Here is a 19,987-nt window from a genome sequence, read left to right on the forward strand (position 1 = left end):
CATATGGTTCCCCACTTTGGGGTTACGTAAACGTGGAACCAATTCAGAGAGCGGAGAATAGATTCATACGGTCACTCCTCTCTGTGCCGCAGTCAACACCAACTTACTCTATACACATGGAGGTGGGCTTAGATTTCCTCACTGATGGGTTGAACATGGCTCCCCTGATCTTCTGGTTAAAGACGTGGCTTAATGAAGACCTTCCACTGAACCATAAGATCATGTCCGACGTCTTGTCCCTAGACCATTTTAAAAAGATCCCTTGGCTGGCCTATCTGTTGAAGGCATTCTCAGATTTGGGACGATTAGAGCTGTTTACTTCCCCCCAAGATATCAAGGTACAAGATATTGATCTTGTTAAAAAGCACTTTATGGGGAGGGCAAGAGCTTTCCGTGAGGAAAGGGAATTAGTGAAACCATCAGTGAGGGGTCATTACTTACTTGTCAACTCATTTTCTTTAGCACCTTATCTTGGCTTTGTTACAAACCCATTCCATAGGTTCCTTTTAACTAAGTTTAGGTTTAATTTGCTACATTTTTATTTAGGCACCTTTAAAACATGGGAAAAATCAGAATTAGCTTCACCCTGCAGCTGTGACCATTTTTCACCTCAAGACACTATGCACTTTGTTATGTTTTGTGGGTTTTATTTAGAGCCAAGGAAAAAATATCTGTTACCAGTTTTGAAGGAAGCTGGCTTCACACAAGTGAGACCGGCCCTGCTCTTTTTACAATCACTGATCAACCCACGTATTACCTTTTGTATAGCCAACTTCTTGGTAGCTGCAGCTAGGATGAAAAAACATACCCATTAGATCTATTGTTATTCCTTTTTAACTTTTGTATGCCTAGATTTCTTTTAATGTAAACGATGTTATTGTCATATTTTAACATGTATGAAGTGTTCCTAACTCCTTGTATGAAATGTTTTTTAATTTCTTTGTATGACTTTTAATTGAGTCGAATAAAGATAATTTGACTGACTGACACTCAGGTCGGAACCATCAGAGGGGATTTTCCGAAAGAAACTAAAAACATGGCTCTATCCACAGTTCCGGCCTTAGTGAGGGGTGGTCGGTATCTGTTGTAATCGGTCCAGAGCTGGTTTTTTGCTGCAGTGCGGGGACATACTGTATAGTATAACCAGGCGCTTTAGAAACTCGTTTATTATTATTAAATTGGCATGCCTGTGCTCTGTGAAGAGTCTTCATTTGATACCCATATCAATTCCTGCAAGCCTTTAATAAATTATCATCCCATTAGACACAGGATACAGCTTGTCTCCTCTCAGAACAGCGCCCCTTCAGAGGCACCATCTGCACCCTTGGCAGTGCTTGTGTGGAATGTCCTTATTTGGGAAGTGTTTCAGAAGACGTGGTGGGGCACTTCACTTTCATGCTCAAGGAGTAAAGTGTGCATGAGCATCGAAGAAAAATTATGTGGCCAAACACAATTGATTACACATTAGCACCTGACTTGAAATCCTGTTTTGATCACAAACACCTATTTGAACCCGAAACCATATTTGAGTCTTACCAGGTCTGAGGATCTGAATCTGTCTGCTAATCGAGCACGTTATGTCGACATGTGTATATATAGTTAGAGTCCGTAAGGCTCCACCCTCTGGATAAAACTGGTGGATTTGAAAACTTGTAAGACTATGAAGGGTATCCCGGAGAGAATACATGTCAGTTCAATTGGCTACCAGTGCACAGGAGCTCATAGCTACCTTGTTTCTCCTGGACTACTGTCCTTGTTTCAGTGATTCCACATATGATATGAATCACCTCTTAAAACGGACGCTCCACTGCCTAACAAGCTTTCCAATATTTATTCAGACTCATGCTAGTGATTACCTTGTCACAATGGAAAAAAGCCCCCAGAACCAAAGTATATTGCAGATACTAAGCTTCTGCCTAAGAAGCTGCTGCTCCTGTATTGGAATAGCCGTTTGTCCAGTGGTAGTGAATCGTTCACTGACAAACTATCTCTTGTCAACTTGTATGCCATTAAGGTTACAGCCTTGACCCACCTTCAAAGTAACCCTTGATCTCTTCCGGCCCTCCTTAGCCAGACAAACACAGCAATTCTGGGAATATTAGATGCCAGGTACTTTTCCGCAAGTTTTCCACTGCTATTCTAGGTATGGGCAACTTTGTGAAGACTGGATTTCTCCAGAGAGTTTGGATCCAGGGGAAAACGAGGGTATTGCAGTATGTTTCCATATGGGAAAGAAAGGCTGTCTCTGGTACAAAAGTTGAACCATACTTAAGGATCAAACTGGAAATAATCGTAGATAAGCCCTGATTAGGAGGAACCACTGCTCCCCATGTTGTCTACTTATAGTAATAGCTACTAGAATATTACCTTCATTGACAGGAGCTTTAACAAGAGTTCCGTGAGAAATTCAAACAGCATTACCTGTAAATTAGTTCAGTTCAAATAACTTCAAATAACTGTAAAGTAGATAAAACTTGAGTAAAGGTTATACGCTGGAATGGATGACAACCTCCCAGTTGAGACAAAGAAAAGCCTTTAAGGATGTATACCCACCAGATCACCCAAAAACTCAATAAACGTCCTAATGTCTGGCCATTTCACCATTGAATTCTAAGGAAGGAAGATGTGAGCCTACATAATACTGCCTCTGAAGAGACAACATTTCAAGCTGTGGACCACAGTCACGAGGTTGACTATTTTGTACCCCATGCCAAGACCAGAATGATGACCATTGTCAGTCATACACTTTGAGCTTACATCAACATCTAGAAGTCTTCAAGACAACTATTAAAGCCCTGGGCAGATCCCGAACTTGTGCCACAATTTTCCAGTTTCCAAGTTGACAGATTCAACAATCTGCAAGAAAGTGTTTGAAAAACTTTGAACTTCATAGGACAAGGCAAAACTGGCAATGCTCATGCCTACTCTAATACTAGTTGTGTCTGTAGAAGAAACTATCTCATTCATCTCTAGAAAAGGATACGCTTGATATTTCTCCCTCTTGATCCTTGCCAGCACATTGACAATCAAACAAAGGAAAATAGCAGGGGAAAAAAGGAAAGTACCTTCATTCAGTAATTAGTGCGTGAACTGGCGAAAAGTAAATATTTTTCCCTTTCCAACATAAAGGCACACTAAGGGTCGTTTAAGTTGACAAATGTTGTTTGGCCGAGCCATACTCCAGAAATAAGGGGAAGGTTCTGCTCAGGATATCTGCCAAGAAATCTACACGTTACCTGAAGAAGAAAATTAAAACTGAAGGTTCAGCTTTGTCAAGGAGCAGATTACATTACTTATTCTAAAAGGGCTCTGATCTGGTTCCTCCCTGACTTTTTGTATGTGATCTTGACAAACAAATCTAAACTGGTTGCAGACTGGCGAGCCACTAACAATCAGAAAGACTTCCCTTCCAAAAGGCAGACCCGGCAACGTCTGCATTCGTTTTGTAAGAGCTAGAACAAGTGATCCTTTCCCTATTTCCCTTTGAGGGTTCATCCTGCTGAATAGATGCTCAGGGTGATTAGATCAATTGCATTATGAGGAATAGTATTCCATTAATGCTAAGAAGGACTATTTCTTGACCATCGAGGAGAAAAAGTTCCTTAGCTACGTGTCCTGGATGTAATTCCTGTGTTTTTTGAGGGCTCAGTGCATCGGGTTGTGTGCTTTGGGCTTGAACAGTTGATTTCCCAGAAAATAAATCTTCACAATAATCGACTTCTGAACTTCCTTTACCATCCAGTCTCTTGCCTATACCTGGTATTTCTGACTACTGACTCAGATGCGTCTTTGACTACCCTTAGCCTGCCAAATGAAAACACATAATAATGGTGCCTGGACTTCCAACTTGCTGATGAGTTCTGCTAATGTTTATTTTCTTTAAGAGCTGAAGATCGTTTTTGGAAGTTTTTAACAATAGAATGCAAGGCATATATGGCATTGGTAACTGCCCTCGGAGCACAATTCAAGGTAGTGTATTATCTGCTTAGAGCCGGGATCCCTTTCTTGCACACTGGCTGAACTGAACCAGCATCCTAATCGGCAATGGTCGAATGGCCACCTAGGTTAAACTGCAAAGGGTCAAAAGTCTGACTCCTCCGCTTCCTATGGTTAAAGCCTGCACATAAACATATGAACTGCTGTTTTACTTTAAATTCCTTCCAGATGCATGGATAGTTTAGACAGAAAAGGATGGCTAAACTGTCTAAATGGGCTTTAGCAGATCCAAATTCTTCATCAGATTGGTCAGGATTGTTGGCTTGCGTTCCTTTCTTATACACACTCCCTTAGGATGGGTTTCCAATTTCTCTTTCTCTTTCACCTTATTACACTCTAGAGACTACCATAAAGCAAATAAAAGGTACAAACATGGGTATGTTTCTTCTCCTTTTCCCTTTTGCCTTGTACCTTGTTGTCCTTTAAGAGCCTCTCAAGGGATTCCTTATTTAAGTTTTTTTTATAACTTAACCAGTAAAAAAACGTAGAGGATTGACTGCTGTGATCGCAGCGATCCAACCCTCTTTCTCTGTAGAAGGATACCGTTTCCGTTTTCTTTTTTTCCTCTTTACGACCAAGAAGCAGGCAGTGGAGAAAAAGAAGATACTAGGCACAAGATATTTCTAATGTAATGTGTATTAGGGCAACGCTGTAGGCACTACTGTTAAATGCCATGAGAACAATTGTTTTCAGGCGAAGCAGACCATTACAGTGTATAGGTGTATAAATATTGCCTTGATCAGGTGTAGGTTTCTTCATTAACTGCGCTGGAGTTAACCAGAAAGGCTTTCCACTTCGATTTTGATTCACATTTCACTCAGTGCCTGAGTTAAGGTCATTCTTCCTAAGTGTCTCAAATACCTATTCATTCATCTCTCTCTTTCAGTGGGCAGTCCGCCAACAGCACATGTTGTACTTCTCTTTATCCTTTCCTTCCCCTCAATCCCCTGAGGAGTTAAGAGCCATCCTTTTGGAATGCTCCTCTCTTGAAAGCTTTGAAAGCCATCTAATAGGATGGGCCAGAAGAGGAGCAGAACTTCCTAAGTGTACATGGAAAGTACCGCTCAAAAACCCCAGGGACACATTCACATTCCCCTATTAATAGAGCATACAGTGAGTGGCAGAAGGGACAAACAACTTTGCATAGAAGACCCTTGTTTGTCACTGAGCAGCTGTTTAATTCCCAGATGCTGCTTAGGTTTTCCCCCAGCAGGTAAGGGCATAGGTAAAACCCATTAATTAATGCCTGCCCGGCAAAGGACAAAGAGATAGAAATTGAAAAAGACAAACTTTGCTGGGGACGCCTCTCATAGAGAATATAAGAAAACATGCGGTTTGAAGAGGGAAGCAGACATTTATGGCACATCCGTAAGAGAGGAGCAAGACGAGACACTAGCTGGAGGACAGAATCCGGAGAGGAACATTTAATTAGTTAGGCAGCACGATGTCTCGTGAGGTGGCCAAGTCAGACGTTTAAAGACTGCAAGGAGGAAGACGACTAGTAGATAATTGCTTATGATATATTTTTGCTGTGTTGGATACAATTCATTGGAGTTGGAACTGCTAGAAAATGGGTGGAAGGATAGAGACAGTGAATACCATCGTTCCAGTGTCAACTAATGTTCGGATAAAATTCAGGGTTTGGTACCTTGATAGAAAAATTGGGCTCTTATACCCTTAATGTCAAAGTAATGATACATTCTTATTAGTTTTCATGGTTTGCCTGCGTTTGTATTATTTTCATACCATGTTCTCTTCTTTCTTTTCCAGAAAGCTGCAAATCTCTGGACCAGCTTGGCTTACCAATTCCCGCAGCAGGGAATCCCATGTCTCCTGCTCACCCACTCTCAGGATGTCCTGTTCCCAGTGTCCCTCCTGCTGCAGAGCCTGTTCCCTACCTACAGACGCCCAACTCCCAACCTCAGATAATGACAACTTTAAAGATGGCACGCGAGTGCCCACAGAGCTCTAAACCCCCCAGCGGCTCCAAATCTGGTTTTCGTAATACTAGCTGCGTTCATTCTGCAGACAGTAAGACATCTAGAAGTCATGCTCACCCAAAACAGCAACGGATCAGCAGGAGAAGAGCAACAAATGGATGGATACCTGTGGGGCCATCATGTGAGAAAGCTGTTTATGTGGTGGTAAGTGCAAGTCAATATATTTTATTACAGTAAATGATATCTAGTTAGTCAACCGATTAATAATTTGTTTCCCCTCAAGTTAGGAAACCAGACTAAAGAACACCAACTTGTTTTTCAAAAGTATACTATTCAATAATTCCTAACATGAAGACAGTGGGGGAGGGTGAACGTGAACATATTGGCTCATGAAAATTCATGGTTTATTTGATTAGAAAGGTAGATCCAGATATGTCCATTCAATTGTGTAAATGTAAAAATAAGCATGTGTACCATCTCCCAAAAGGTTGTTAATACCTTAAAAACCCAAACTATAAGACGGCTTTCTAATGTAAAAACATTGGCTCAAACGTGAACGTAAGTGTACACCTCCATGTAATGCATTACTGTAATACCCAATTAATCAAATGTTAATAACAAATCTAATAAACCTTATATTAGTGAAGGGGTAAGAGAACAATAATGAGGAGTAATGAGTTTTACAGAACTGTCCTCTTATGCTTATGGAGTGCATTAAACCACTTAATGGTAACGTTATGCTGGGTGTGCTTCTTGCATGGGATAGGAAATTAAAAATGCTTCTTGGCAACTGAGCAGCATCATGCTGGAGCTTATGGATTGGTTCAGTGGTAAAAGTTTAAAAGCTGCTTCTGTAATCCAGACATGTGATCAGTGATCTCAGAATTAGAGCTGAACAAGTAACCTAAAGTGATTGTAACAATCCACCTTGAACAAAGCAGTGATCTAAGATCACTTTTTAAGCCTGCAGTCAAATGAAAGGCAAACGTGCAGACCTTTTAATATAGAGTACATGAATATCACTACTTCAGCATTTAATGTTCCATCCCACACTCCTTGACAGTTTGACTGATGGAAGATCAGTCTGTGGAGCAATGAACTCATGCACATTGTTTCTCTGCTTCGTGATCTGTGGTGGGAAAAGTACCATAGGATGAGAGAATGTATCATGTTTTACCCAAGAAGAAAAAGCTTTAAAAGAATAACGCTCTGTCCGTTTTGAAAAGGAAGGGATTATGGCCTACCCATGTATAGACATCCAATGAAAGAAAGCACTTTTGACTGCCTAAATCACCTTTCTTTTACATAGAACAACTCCTTCAACTTCTAATCTGTGAACTGCTGTTAATGACCGCGTATGAAAGTACATTAGATTGTTGGACTTCTCTTTACATCATTTACACAAGGGTTTATTTTGAAGGATCGATTTTCCTCCCTCCTCCATGAATGTCAGCCATTGCAGAAGAACCAACTTTGACAGTGAATGTTCTACAAGGCATTTTATGCATTTTTCCGATTCCCTAATTCCATGCCCTGTATTGCAGTCGTGTTTGATGATCATGAGAACAGTTCTCATGAGATTGGGAAGGCATAATTATCAAAGACCATCGAGCAGACGGAGTACAATCAATCTAAGCGCTGAAGACATAACTGTACAGGAAACAATACAGAAATGGCCACTATTACAAATACCTTAATCTGCAATAGTTGTAAACTGAGAAGACCCACCTGAGATGCATTGATTTATTGCATGTGTAAAAGCATTGTAGGTGCTTGCAAGCTTAGCTAAACCTTTTTATCTTTATTGCCTTTAGCACATAACCAAACAGTCAAAACATTCTACAAATAATCATAGCGCCCATGCTGTTACCAACATCTCATTTCACATAAGCATTTGTCATAATTATAACCCTTCCCTCCCTCCGTAATAATCATACAGTCTCCACCGAAATATGCAATAATAACCGTATTAATGGGAAGTGAAGTTTGCCCTCATCAGTCGCTTTTGCTTTTCTCAAGCACTGTGATATTCACGTTATACAATCTCATTACATCCTACAAAGAAGTCTCGCCTATGAACATAATACCCAGCTTGTTATATCTCAGGAGAACAATCTGAAGTAAATACATTCACCAATGCAGATACATAACCAAAACATTCCAGTACATATGAAAAGGTTCACAGGGGTTGATCATTAGAGTTTCTTGTCAGACAGATTAAAAATACATCCCAAACCTTTACAGGGTCCCAGCATTCTTTTCAATGGGAGGTTTCTCCTAACACAGTTAAAGATTACCACGGATAACCCAGGTAAGAGTTTTAGTTTCCTGTAAACTGATGCGGCTACCTCAGATTATGATCCTCTTGGTCATGGAGATATTTTGAGACTCTTCGTGGGTCCTCTATCTCCAGATGTTTATGCTACTTTGACCTGGTTAACACTGTTCCTTTAATAAAGAAGTTAGAGATCCTGGTACGGTTGGGATCCTGCAGAGTAGGTGTACTAAAGGGATAATACTCGTATGATGTTTGCATTTGGCAATGCCTCCTTTCAATGCAAAATGTTGCTGCACTGCTTTAGTTGAACCAGCGCAAAACAATGTTTATACTTTTTGGAACAAAATAGGTTTCAAGGATCACACAGCAGGTGGTATGATTACTCCTCTGTTTGATTACCATGTTGTGCTGTCATGAAAAGTTAAAATAAAACGCAATTTTGATTGATGGAATACCTGTAAAAGGCTTTCCCTCTGACAATTGCCAAAGCTGCATTCTAGTTCATTGTTTTGTTTGCAATGCCACTCCAGGCAGGGGCCATCCTTATGTAAATCAGCTTGGTCCAGTTCTAATAGGAACAGTCCACACAGAGCTCCCAGGCTGGGTCACCTCTAGATGGGAGCACAAGCTATCTCAAGCCAGCTTCAGCCTCATTGGCCTCATCAGTGAGGTACAGCTCGAGTTCTATAGCACAATAAGCATGGGACTCACATCATGGCAAACTCATTTTATATAGTGTGGCACAATGTAACACAAACGTGATGGGTGGAGTTCATGTAAAAGTCTCAGCTGCTGACCGAAGCTCAGGTCACATTCTAGTCCATCTTTTTTCTGTCTACTGTGCCACACCAAACGAAAGCCAGCCATATGCAAATCAGACATGGTCTTCCTCCACCCTAGGTCAGGTTTCCTGTAGATCGGAAATCAAATATACCCAGACCAGTTTTTGTGTTGTTGGGCCTCATCAGTGTGGTGCAGCTTGGGTCATAATGCACAGTGAGCGCACTTTCACTGAAGAATATTGGCACTTGTAATTCACAGTGGTACCCAGAGGATGGAGAGCTACTGTTTATTGGTGAACAGAAAGGATATCAATTGTTTCTTGAATGGATGCAGACATACTTAGGCTCGTAGTGCAATACATAAGGTTTTCAGGCCTTTGCAGCAGCAACAGAGGCCGCCCTTCCCCAAATGTCACTTTATGAGATCTGGGGAAGTTTAACAATAGTGATGGAGAGAGTACATCGCATGATTGGGCTTGTACCAGGAAAAGTTTGTTGCAGTAAACTGGGGAATTTGTTAAGGACCTTTGCGGACTATTACCATTGCTTTATACAAGACATGCCATTTGACAGGGAGATAGTGCAACTGTTTCAGTACTTTCAATAGTAGTCTTGTGATGATTCCCTCAGCTCTGTGTTGATTTAAACAAGTATTTGGAGCAGCTACATAATAGCATTTCCCTTACACAGCCTTGATTGGACCAAGGCATTGATGAACAGGATATACATTGTTTCTCAATAAAAATAAGCATCAATGTCAGAAGTTTAATTGCCTAAAAAAACATTGTCTGGCTTAGATATTTGGGTTTTAAACAAGTTAGAGTCAAGGTTAATGCCTAGATTCCATACTGATGTAGAAGGAGTGAGAACACGCGAGAACACAGAGAAAATTGGCGACCTTGAAAGCACCAGGCATGGTTAGCAAAAGTTCTGTTTTTGATGGGTTCAACTTCAGAAAGTTAGTAGCTTTCCACTGGTGTTGAAGAGGAGGTAGTTTGATGGCTGGCTTGATCCCAGGCCAACCGATTATTTAGTGAGACCAGAGATTAGTTTTGCGTCATCAGCATGCATATTAAAATGGACGCCTATCTGATGAAACAGTTGGGAGTTAAACGAACCTCTAAGGGACGTTACAGCAGAGATACTTTGATTTTGATTTATAAGGTAAAGAGCACAGTTAAAAAAAAATATATATCTTTTAAAATATCTTATAGTCATTTCAAAATGGTCCCCAAGTTTCCAGACTTGAGGATGGAATGTGGTGGTTGATCATGTTGAAAGCATTCGATAGATGAACGGAATCAGTGTCCCAACATCACCGCCGTCATTAAGAACAGTTATATAAACTAACGCATTACTCCCCCTTGTGCAGAAGCCTACCTGATAGTAGCCCCGAATATTATTGCATTTGATTAATTCATGCAATTAGGTCAAAACAAATTTCTCCAAAACTTTGTTCAAGAATGGGAGCAGAGATTTAGGTCTAAAGTCATTACTGTCTCTACAGCTCTCTGTTATCTATTGGATAGGTTTGTGCTGTAGAAATATGATATACATACTTGTATGTATACTATCTTCATGGTCGGACTTGCCCATCAGGCAGTCGGGCACTGTTCAATGGGCTGGTCTGACAGGTCAGAGTATGGGCCGGTTTTTTGGCTGTTTTGGGGTCTGTTTTATCGTCTGCTGGGCAGGTTTTACTGCTGATTTGCCCAATATTAAAATGATCATTGTCTGCATCAAGCGCAAATGTATGCAGTGTCCAATACTTTGCAAAACACTTGTACAACGTGTATTTACAAGTTAAAAAATGTCCTAATATGCAAACACGGGCCACTATTTTATCTACCTAAATTCACTATTGGGGCCCCTTTTATGTTTTTTTTGTCTAGGCATGTCTTCAGTCTGAGGCCATCTTGACTATCTTCAGGACTGAGTGAAGGGTTTTTCAATAATGGTCTGAATAGGTCATTCTTCCAGGCTGCTGTCATTAAACTTGACGTTAGCAAAGTTTTAAAAAGAGCAACAAAAATAACAGGAATAGCCGTTATGAGTTTCTTCAGCCACTTGGCTAAGCAGAAATCGTCAGGTGTACCAGCGAGTCATTAAGAATTTATTACATCCCAAAAAGAATCGTATATAATTTGGTTGAAATATCTAAGAGCTGTGTTGGAGACTGAACTGGGACAATGTACCTGTAAAAATTAAAGGTTAAGCAGCATCTTCAACTAATGCTTCTCCCTGAAAGTTTGCAATGAAAGAAGCTAGTATGTTGAACAGTATATTAAAAGGGTGAAAAGGGATTAGGAGGATTGAGGATGACTTAAATTCATGTGATAATCCAAAAAAACTCTTTAGATAGATGGGGAGGTTCAGCAGTTTATCTTGGAAGAGCAATCTCTGTTACCCCAAGTATATTAGGCTTTCAAAACAATATTTTTTTCATGCTCATGTATTATGAAATATATACCAAAGTCTAAAGATGTGATCAAGGGGCCGTGATGGCGGCAGCAAGCAAAGCAAGTCTGGACTGTATCCAACATAATCCTGTTTAAAAATTCTGCACTAAACACAAGATCAGCACTCTGCAGGACCAGAGGAGCTGATGAGGACAGTGTTGACATGGATGTGGATCAAGAGAAGGCTTTCGGCTGATGCTGAGGAGAGTCATGTGGTGCAGGGTCTACTGCCCGTGAGACCGGCCCAGTCAAGGAGGCTGTCTCTTTGGAGTCTCACGTGGTGTCCGTGGCCCAGACCTTGGCTCTGGCAGCCCTGGGCCTCTGGTCAGGTGACTGTTTACGTTGACCCCATGGAGGAGTGGACACAGTGGAGAGTAGCAGAGGAAGAGCTGCGCTACCCCTGGCAGTGTGAGGCAGTAGGTGAATGGAAATAGTGCTGGAGAAGGTGAGCCTGGAACCAAGTGGGCCTCAGTTGATACCGAGTTAGGTGGGGGCACATTGCCCACCATCTGTCCGCAGCTTCCGTGCAACCACCTGCATAATTGTAAGGGGTGGATTTGGAGGGGGGCAAGGACTGATCATGGCAGAGAGTCACTCGAGGTGGCTCTGGCTCTTAAAGATGGCACAGGTGCCGCCAGGTCCCACTATTTGTATCCTCTCTAAAAGGCCTGATTGTGCTGACCCCTACAGATTCTTAAGCATCCTGATCAAATGCTGTTGATGCACTCCCTGGAGAAAACACTGTTGAAGACTGTGGTGTGTGGCATGTCATGCTCCTCTCAGGGACAGAGGAAATGTCCCTTTATAACCCAGATCACACTGATGTGATCACCAATGAATACCTTGAGGCACATAGTGGATCCATCAAGGGGATGACTACACTTCCGTGTCCTTCTGGCTTCCTAGTATGGAGGTTAGAAACAGGACTACATAAGCCAATAGTTATGCACAACTCCTGTGGGAACAGAGAAGGGGGGCTAGCCCCTTCGACAGATACATGGCTAGAGCTGTGAGGCTAGATTATTTGCTACCTCAGCAAGTTCTGATCAGTACTCTACCCTCGGTGACGACTGTTTGCATTCAAACTCGATAGATTCCCCACTCAGATTCCTCTCCCAAAGCAGACATGAGTCCCTTGCTCACTGCTCCATCAGGATTCAAGCAAGCCGGGCCGACGAGGCTGAAATGCCAGAAACCGGTCCCCGGTAGCTTGTCTCCTTTCTGGTGAAGAATTGGCTTGGTAGTTTGGTCTGCCCTGTTCCCATGATGCACTGGGCCAGGGACAGACTAATTTGCATATAGCCAGGTTCTGAGCTGGGATGGGGCAGTGAGCTAAATAACTGTGATGGATCAAGCCCTGATCTTTGGACTGGGTAAGAGTGGTCTGCTTAATTCAGACACTCTGTTCATCACCACCCCCTTTTCTGAATCGTTTTTGGCCACTATAGGTGTGGCAGGGTATACTCAGACATGAGTCCCTTGCTCACTGCTCCATCAGGATTCAAGCAAGCGAGGCCGACGAGGCTGAAATGCCAGAAACCGGTCCCCGGTAGCTTGTCTCCTTTCTGGTGAAGAATTGGCTTGGTAGTTTGGTCTGCCCTGTTCCCATGATGCACTGGGCCAGGGACAGACTAATTTGCATATAGCCAGGTTCTGAGCTGGGATGGGGCAGTGAGCTAAATAACGGTGATGGATCAAGCCCTGATCTTTGGACTGGGTAAGAGTGGTCTGCTTAATTCAGACACTCTGTTCATCACCACCCCCTTTTCTGAATCGTTTTTGGCCACTATAGGTGTGGCAGGGTATACTCAGACATGAGTCCCTTGCTCACTGCTCCATCAGGATTCAAGCAAGCCGGGCCGACGAGGCTGAAATGCCAGAAACCGGTCCCCGGTAGCTTGTCTCCTTTCTGGTGAAGAATTGGCTTGGTAGTTTGGTCTGCCCTGTTCCCATGATGCACTGGGCCAGGGACAGACTAATTTGCATATAGCCAGGTTCTGAGCTGGGATGGGGCAGTGAGCTAAATAACGGTGATGGATCAAGCCCATATCTTTGGACTGGGTAAGAGTGGTCTGCTTAATTCAGACACTCTGTTCATCACCACCCCCTTTTCTGAATCGATCTTGAAATACTGGCCTATTTCTGTTGAAGGGCCTTGGAAACAAATCACCTCCGATATCAGCATAGCCTTTAATTTCTAATACTTCCATTAGTTTTTGCACTGTAACTCCAGTTACACAGCATCTTCAATATAGAAGTTACCAAAGCACAAAGTGAAACGTCCTTCCCTTGCTGAACACTTCTTGCCCAGAAGAAGGCAAGGAAACCTCTGTGCACAGAAAACAATTTCCACATCTGTGTCCTTCTGCGCCTCTGCCATATGCGGAAACCTAACAACTAGACTTTGGTGCATTACATTATCCATAAAAGAAGAACATCATGACTTTCTTGAGCGTGGAGAACGGCAGAAGAAGTGTTGGGACAACACCCACTGGACAATAGCCTGTGGGAAAATGCACTAGTAATTAGTGGATAGGGAGAAATACGCACCAAAACAAAGTGAAAAAAGATGCTACCATATGAGGGTGAGAGTGAGAGCATGGGGAAGGTTGTATGAGGAACAACAGACCTAAGTTGGTTGGATCGGCTATGGTTCATGTTAAACACTAAAAGTCTGCACAGGACCCTCTAATTGATAGGTCACATTGTTGAGAACACCTGCATTGTTGGAAATAATTATAAACTCCAAGATCTCTGGGTTCCAGTTTTTCGAAACTAGAAAAAGTATTTTTTGTGCATCGCCTTAGGGTAGGCGACATTGGTTGCAGATGGTGTTTTGGAGTGGGTGAGATTGCTCTTTGACTCTGAAGCCAAAGTCGGCTATCTTAGGTCTAGAAATCCAGTCTTTGCTGAACTGTTTTATTGCACTTGGCTGTGTTCCCGTCATTGTGATTGGGCCAGTTCCTAGAGCTTTAAGTCAGATGAAAGACTTTAGAGTTAACTCCACGTGAAAAACATAAAAAGTCCCTGATCCTTTTAGGGCACTAAAAGGCATCAAAAATCTCACCCCATGACATGATTTTAAGTTGGTGGTCCTGGCACATTACGACTCAGGCTGTTATTTGTGAACTGTCTTCTCAAAGATAATCTGAAGGTCGGCTTACCTCCTGACAGCCACTGGCCTGTTTACAATGCACTGCACTTTGAAGACATCACTCTGGAACCAATTGCTTTACAATTGCTCCCCATCCATGGAAGCTGCATCTTCAGCATTATCTGCCAGTTACACAGAATTATCCACAGTGGGTTTCCTCTTTATTGAGCTGAGGAGCTAACCATTTGAGGTGGCCGAAGTTACTGCATCTAGAATCTCCCGGCTTTAGGAAATGCAGCCCCCTTTTTAGACCCGGTTACATTTAGTGAAACCACCTTGTCCAGTGCTGGAGAGGAACTGAAAGGGCATAATTAATTTCGACCCTCGTTACGGAGGCTACCTTTTCCAGCTTGCTTCCGCTTCCTCCTATTTTTTTCTATGATCCACCATTATGGGTCATATGAATGTCTGGGGGGCGTGGCTTGGCACGCAATGGCGACAGCAGCACCAGGGTAGAGCTCCGATCTAAGCTCCCCATTCCTGGGCCGTTACTCCGCCACACTTATCCTGAGTTGGCCATAATTACGAGCGAAGCGAGAGATCATCCTCCTCCACCCGCCAGCCGACTTTGGTGCCGCGGGCTGCTCCAGAACTACCCCGGTAACACCTGGCAGCCTCCGGCTGCGCTGGACACCGCGGACTCAGCGTGCACGGTCACGCGAGACCACGGTCTCTGCCTGCCTGCTGGCCTGACAACGCAGCCTCCGAGCTGCCCTACGAGGGCACCTGGCGAGCGAAGATCGCGCCCGGGGAGCTGCTCCCACCGATCCGGGGTCGACGCCGAGACTCTCCTACAAACCCAGGCATCCCACTGAATCCGCCCCTGCCTGAGCCCGGCACGAAGCCGGGGACCTGGGAGTGCTTCGGCCGCCTGGCGCGCCATGCGGGCTGGCGTGATGGATAGCGCCTGATGTTGAGCGCCTAAGAGGCCGGCACTACTCGGGTGGTCGCGCTGGGACCTGGAGCCCCTGGACAGCCACGAGGACGCTCCAGCACCGTGAAGCGAACCGCACCATACGACACGCCACCACCGTAGGCCTGCGTCGAGGTGAGAGAGCCCGATAGCCACCCTGACGCGGAGACGTAACGAAGACGCCCGGCACTCTGCAGTGCGCCGCACCGAGGTGAGGGCCCGATTGCTCCCCTGCCGCAATTGCGATCCGATGGCCTTGGCGAACAGGCGGCGCCACACGCACATGGTGACGCTGTTGGGAGACTAGACCTGGCGCCGGGTTCGCTCGACAGGTGGCGCTGGACCCCTGACCGTTGGGGGGGACTGCACACCCTCGGTGTGCCGCGTCCCGGCCCTTATTGAGACACGCTGACTCCCTGACACGAGGAGTGCCAGGAAAATCCCCCTGGACGGGCGGTCCTGCGGGCCCCGTTGCGACCGAGGGAGTCTGAGGAGAGCGGGAGAGACAGAGGCGAGCGACTACCCCCTTACGGCATGGGGACTGCCTACCCCTGACCAGCTGCGAGATCTGAAGCGCCCATAGCGCGGGAATTACCGGTGAGTCGCGATATACATCACGCCGCCGAGGGGAGACACAGCAACACCAACTTCATGCTCTTCCTTCCCTTGATTGCCCGGCTATAAACGCTACACACTGCACCAACTGGAGGTGGTTGTGGAGGAGGGCTGACGGTGCAAGCACTGAGGGCCCCGCGCCCCCTGCCTACCTACCGGGGTGGTTGAGTTCTAGTGCCCCGACGGCCTGACTAATGGACCGAGGCACTCCCTACCAGGGCTCACTCTCTTGGGTACAACGGACGCTATCGCACACCTCCTTGCCCATGTCTGGAGGAGTGAAGACTCGTACTGGCACTGGAGGCACATCCACGAAGGGGAAGCTGGTCAAATCCCTGTCCAAAATGGATGCAGATCAAGTGACGTCGAAACTGGATAATGTACTGGCTGTCATGGAGCGCCTGGAGGAGTCCCTCCAACAAACTCGCACGTCTCTAGAGACTAAAATTGACTGTGTGGCGATTGATCTAAATCACCTTAAAGCCAACCACAAAAAACTGGCAGACCGCACCAAAACGCTGGAGGGTGCGGTGGAGGATCTGGGGCCCCGGGTGAGTCAGACGGACAAACACATACAAGACCTCCTGAACAGGGTCGAATTTTTGGAAGATCGTGCTGAGGACGCGGAAGGAAGGGGACGAAGAAATAACATCAGACTGGTGGGTGTACCGGAGAAATAGGAAGGTATGGACCCAACGCAACATGTGGAGGACTGGCTGAGAGGTCTACTGCCAGAAGGTACGCTATCGCCCTATTTCGTGGTGGAGCACGCTCATCGTGTACCCACCAGACCTCTCCCCCTGGGCTCCAATCCCAGACCGCTACTCCTACGCATCCTTAACTACAGGGATCGCGATGCAATCCTCCGCGAAACCAGGAAACTCGGAGAAGTCCAGATCGATAATGCCAAGATAATGTTTTTTCCCGACTACACTGTCCAGGTACAACGCCAGAGACACTCCTTCCTAGCAGTGAAGCGGAGGCTACGACAGGCGAGTCTCAAATACTCACTCCTATTTCCCGCCAAATTGAGGGTGGTGGCACAAGACAAGACGTACTTTTTCACTAGCCCCGGGGAGGTCGAGACTTGGCTTGATGGCGGCGTGGACAAGGTGCCGCGCAGGGCACCATTACGATGACGCGCACACGAGGGTCACGGCGGCGCCGCCGACGTAAATCGCCTACACCCAACCAATCACAGGAGTCGACGACCCACTCCCCACCTGCAGACCTGGCACTACTGGAGCAGCGGGATGCGCTCCGCAAAGTCACAGAAATCAGCGGCTCTCCGACATCGTCCCCTGCCCTGAATACTAGCCCGCGTGCGTTTCCAAGCGACGACGAGGCTATCTATGGAATACCAGATTCACAGTTATCTGCAGACCTACCAGACGTCACCCCGCAGACGGCGGATCTACTCAACTAACAAAAGATAACTGGCCCCATTTGCACGACGCGTGGTTGGTGTCACCATGCCTGTAACTTCCTTACTTGCCTTGGTATGAACGAGGCGCAACGAGGACTGGCACGGGAGCTCTTTGCTTTTATGGGGCAACAGCGACGAGACGCAGTGAGTAATGTTCTCCGATTTTGTACAATATTGCTGTAGAATGCCAGGGATACTCTCCTCCTGCCCCCGCCAGCTGAACTTTGACTGCTTGTGGCCTGGCCCTGCCGGGGATACTGACCCCTACACGATCTCTCACATAGCCCCTTGCATTGGCCGGACGTTTTCCAATGGATTTGGGTGGTGCTATCCCCCGAACCGCCTGCTAACAATGTCCTCTTCACTACGGCCCAGAGTGGGAAGACACCCTTTCTTAACGAACACTGCTGTCTTGTTTACTTGTGCTTAACGCTTAACACCCCCTAGTATTGCGGAGTTTAACTGACTCACTTGAGTGTTTGGACGGAGGCATGTTCAGCAACCGACCTTTTGGTATTTACTACTGTTTAGATCTTTTTCAGTTTTCGTTGTATATAATGCTGGTGGTTATCTTTTCCTTTTCCTCTGAAGTGTGTGCACGGGGCTGTGTGTGAGCAGGAATGACTGGTGGGGATTGCGGTGGGAGACTACACTGCGGTGTGGTCGGGCTGGGTGTTGGGGGTGGGTGGCTGTGGGGGACACGGAGACACAGGTGTGCAATGACTACGGTTAAATTCTGTACCTGGGGCGTGGTATGCATACACCTTCACGCCGTTACCAGTTCTACTCGTATCTTAGGCGACACCAGGTGCAAGTTGCGTTGTTGCAAGAGACCCACTTAACTGCTCCTGAAGCGCTTACACTGCGCCGTAGGTGGAGAGGGCAGCTATGCCACGGGCTTTTCCGCTTTTGCACGTGGTGCCTTAATTTGGATACGCCCCGGGGTTCCCTTTGCACTCACTCACACAACATAGACGTAGAGGGGAGATATGGGGTTCTTCAGGGTAAGTTGGACGGACAGCAGGTGGTGATAGCTTCTGTGTATGCTCCTAACACTGACCAGGGGAGTTTCCTTTCGCGTTTGTCGTCTGTGCTAGCGCCATGGCTGGGAATGCCGCTTCTACTTGGAGGCGACTACAACTGTGTGTTGGATGTCGCACTAGATCGATCGATACCCCCCTTGGCCTGCGCCCCGGCGAGCGGAGCATCAAGAGCACTCCAGGACTGGGCGACACAGTGGGCCCTCCATGATGTTTGGCGCACTCGCAACCCTGACACGAGGGTCTATTCCTTCTATTCAGGTGCCCAGGCACTGCATGTTAGGCTCGACAGATTCATGCTGTCAAGCGACTTACTACCCCACGTCGCGGATACTGCTTATCTGGGGCGTACTCACTCAGACCACAACCCTCATACCCTGGACTTTGCCTGGGAACGCCCACACCCACCGATCCCCACATGGAGACTCCAACCGGACGTCTTATTAGATGCTCCATACAGGGAGGCGCTCTCGAGCTGCATTTTGCAGTATTTTGAGGACAATAGTGACACTGCATCCACCCCACAAGTGGAGTGGGACGTGTTTAAGGTGGTCATGCGAGGTCACTGCCTGGGTATGCAGGCGGGAATGCGGCGCCAGGTGGAAAGGGAATTGGAGCGAGTGGAGTCCACCTTACTGGCTGGTGAACAGGAGGCGGATGAGGGAGATGATACGCGACTGGCGACAGCTCGAGAACAGCACATTCGGCTTATGGATAGGCTGAAGAACCTAAATTACGCTGCGTACTCAGGCCGCACACACCACCTCGGAGACAAGCTAGGTAAGCTGTTGTCTTGGCTAATAAGGCGGAATGCTCAAACGACGCCAGGTATGTCGGTTCGGGACGCTCAGGGCAACACTGTCTACACGCAAAGGGCGATTCACGCCGCCTTCACGACTCATTACGAAAATCTCCACCGCTCCCGCCTGCGTGTTACTGAAGGCGATATCGTGGGATATTTATCGACGCTTCCTCTCCCAACAGCTACCAATGCACAGCGGGAGGAACTGGGCGCGCCGTTAACGGCGGAGGAGCTCCGAACGGTCATATATTCCCTCTCCAATGGCAAAACCCCAGGGCCAGACGGATTACCGGCGGAGTTCTATAAGGCGTACTCTACCATCCTCATACCGAACTCTTGCGGATGTATGGGGCGGCATTCGAGGATGCTACACTCTCGCCTACCCTGAATGAGGCAAATGTGATATCACTCTTGAAGCCAGGCAGAGACAGGCTCATTATGGGTTCATACAGACCACTTGCTATCCTTAACACGGATTATAAAATCTTGGCGTCCCCACTAGCCCAGAGGCTGGCGCCCCTGGTCCCCACACTGGTGCATGCTGACCAAAACGGATTTGTGCCTACCCGCAGCACGTCTTAT

The 19,987-nt window shown here is 46.0% G+C and overlaps 1 protein-coding gene across 5 annotated transcripts in view; it reads left to right on the forward strand.

Moving 5' to 3' along the window:
• BAHD1 (bromo adjacent homology domain containing 1) overlaps positions 1 to 19,987 on the forward strand; it is a 569,963-nt gene that overhangs the window by 434,023 nt on the left and 115,953 nt on the right. For all 5 annotated transcript variants that reach the window (XM_078659804.1, XM_078659803.1, XM_078659806.1 and 2 more), the window contains exon 3: positions 5,767 to 6,140. In XM_078659804.1, coding sequence (XP_078515930.1) covers positions 5,767 to 6,140 — 374 coding nt within the window. The remainder of the gene's footprint in view (positions 1 to 5,766; positions 6,141 to 19,987) is intronic.

This window comes from Lissotriton helveticus, chromosome 9 (genome assembly GCF_964261635.1).
Source record: "Lissotriton helveticus chromosome 9, aLisHel1.1, whole genome shotgun sequence".
In the NCBI taxonomy this organism is placed as follows: domain Eukaryota; kingdom Metazoa; phylum Chordata; class Amphibia; order Caudata; family Salamandridae; genus Lissotriton; species Lissotriton helveticus.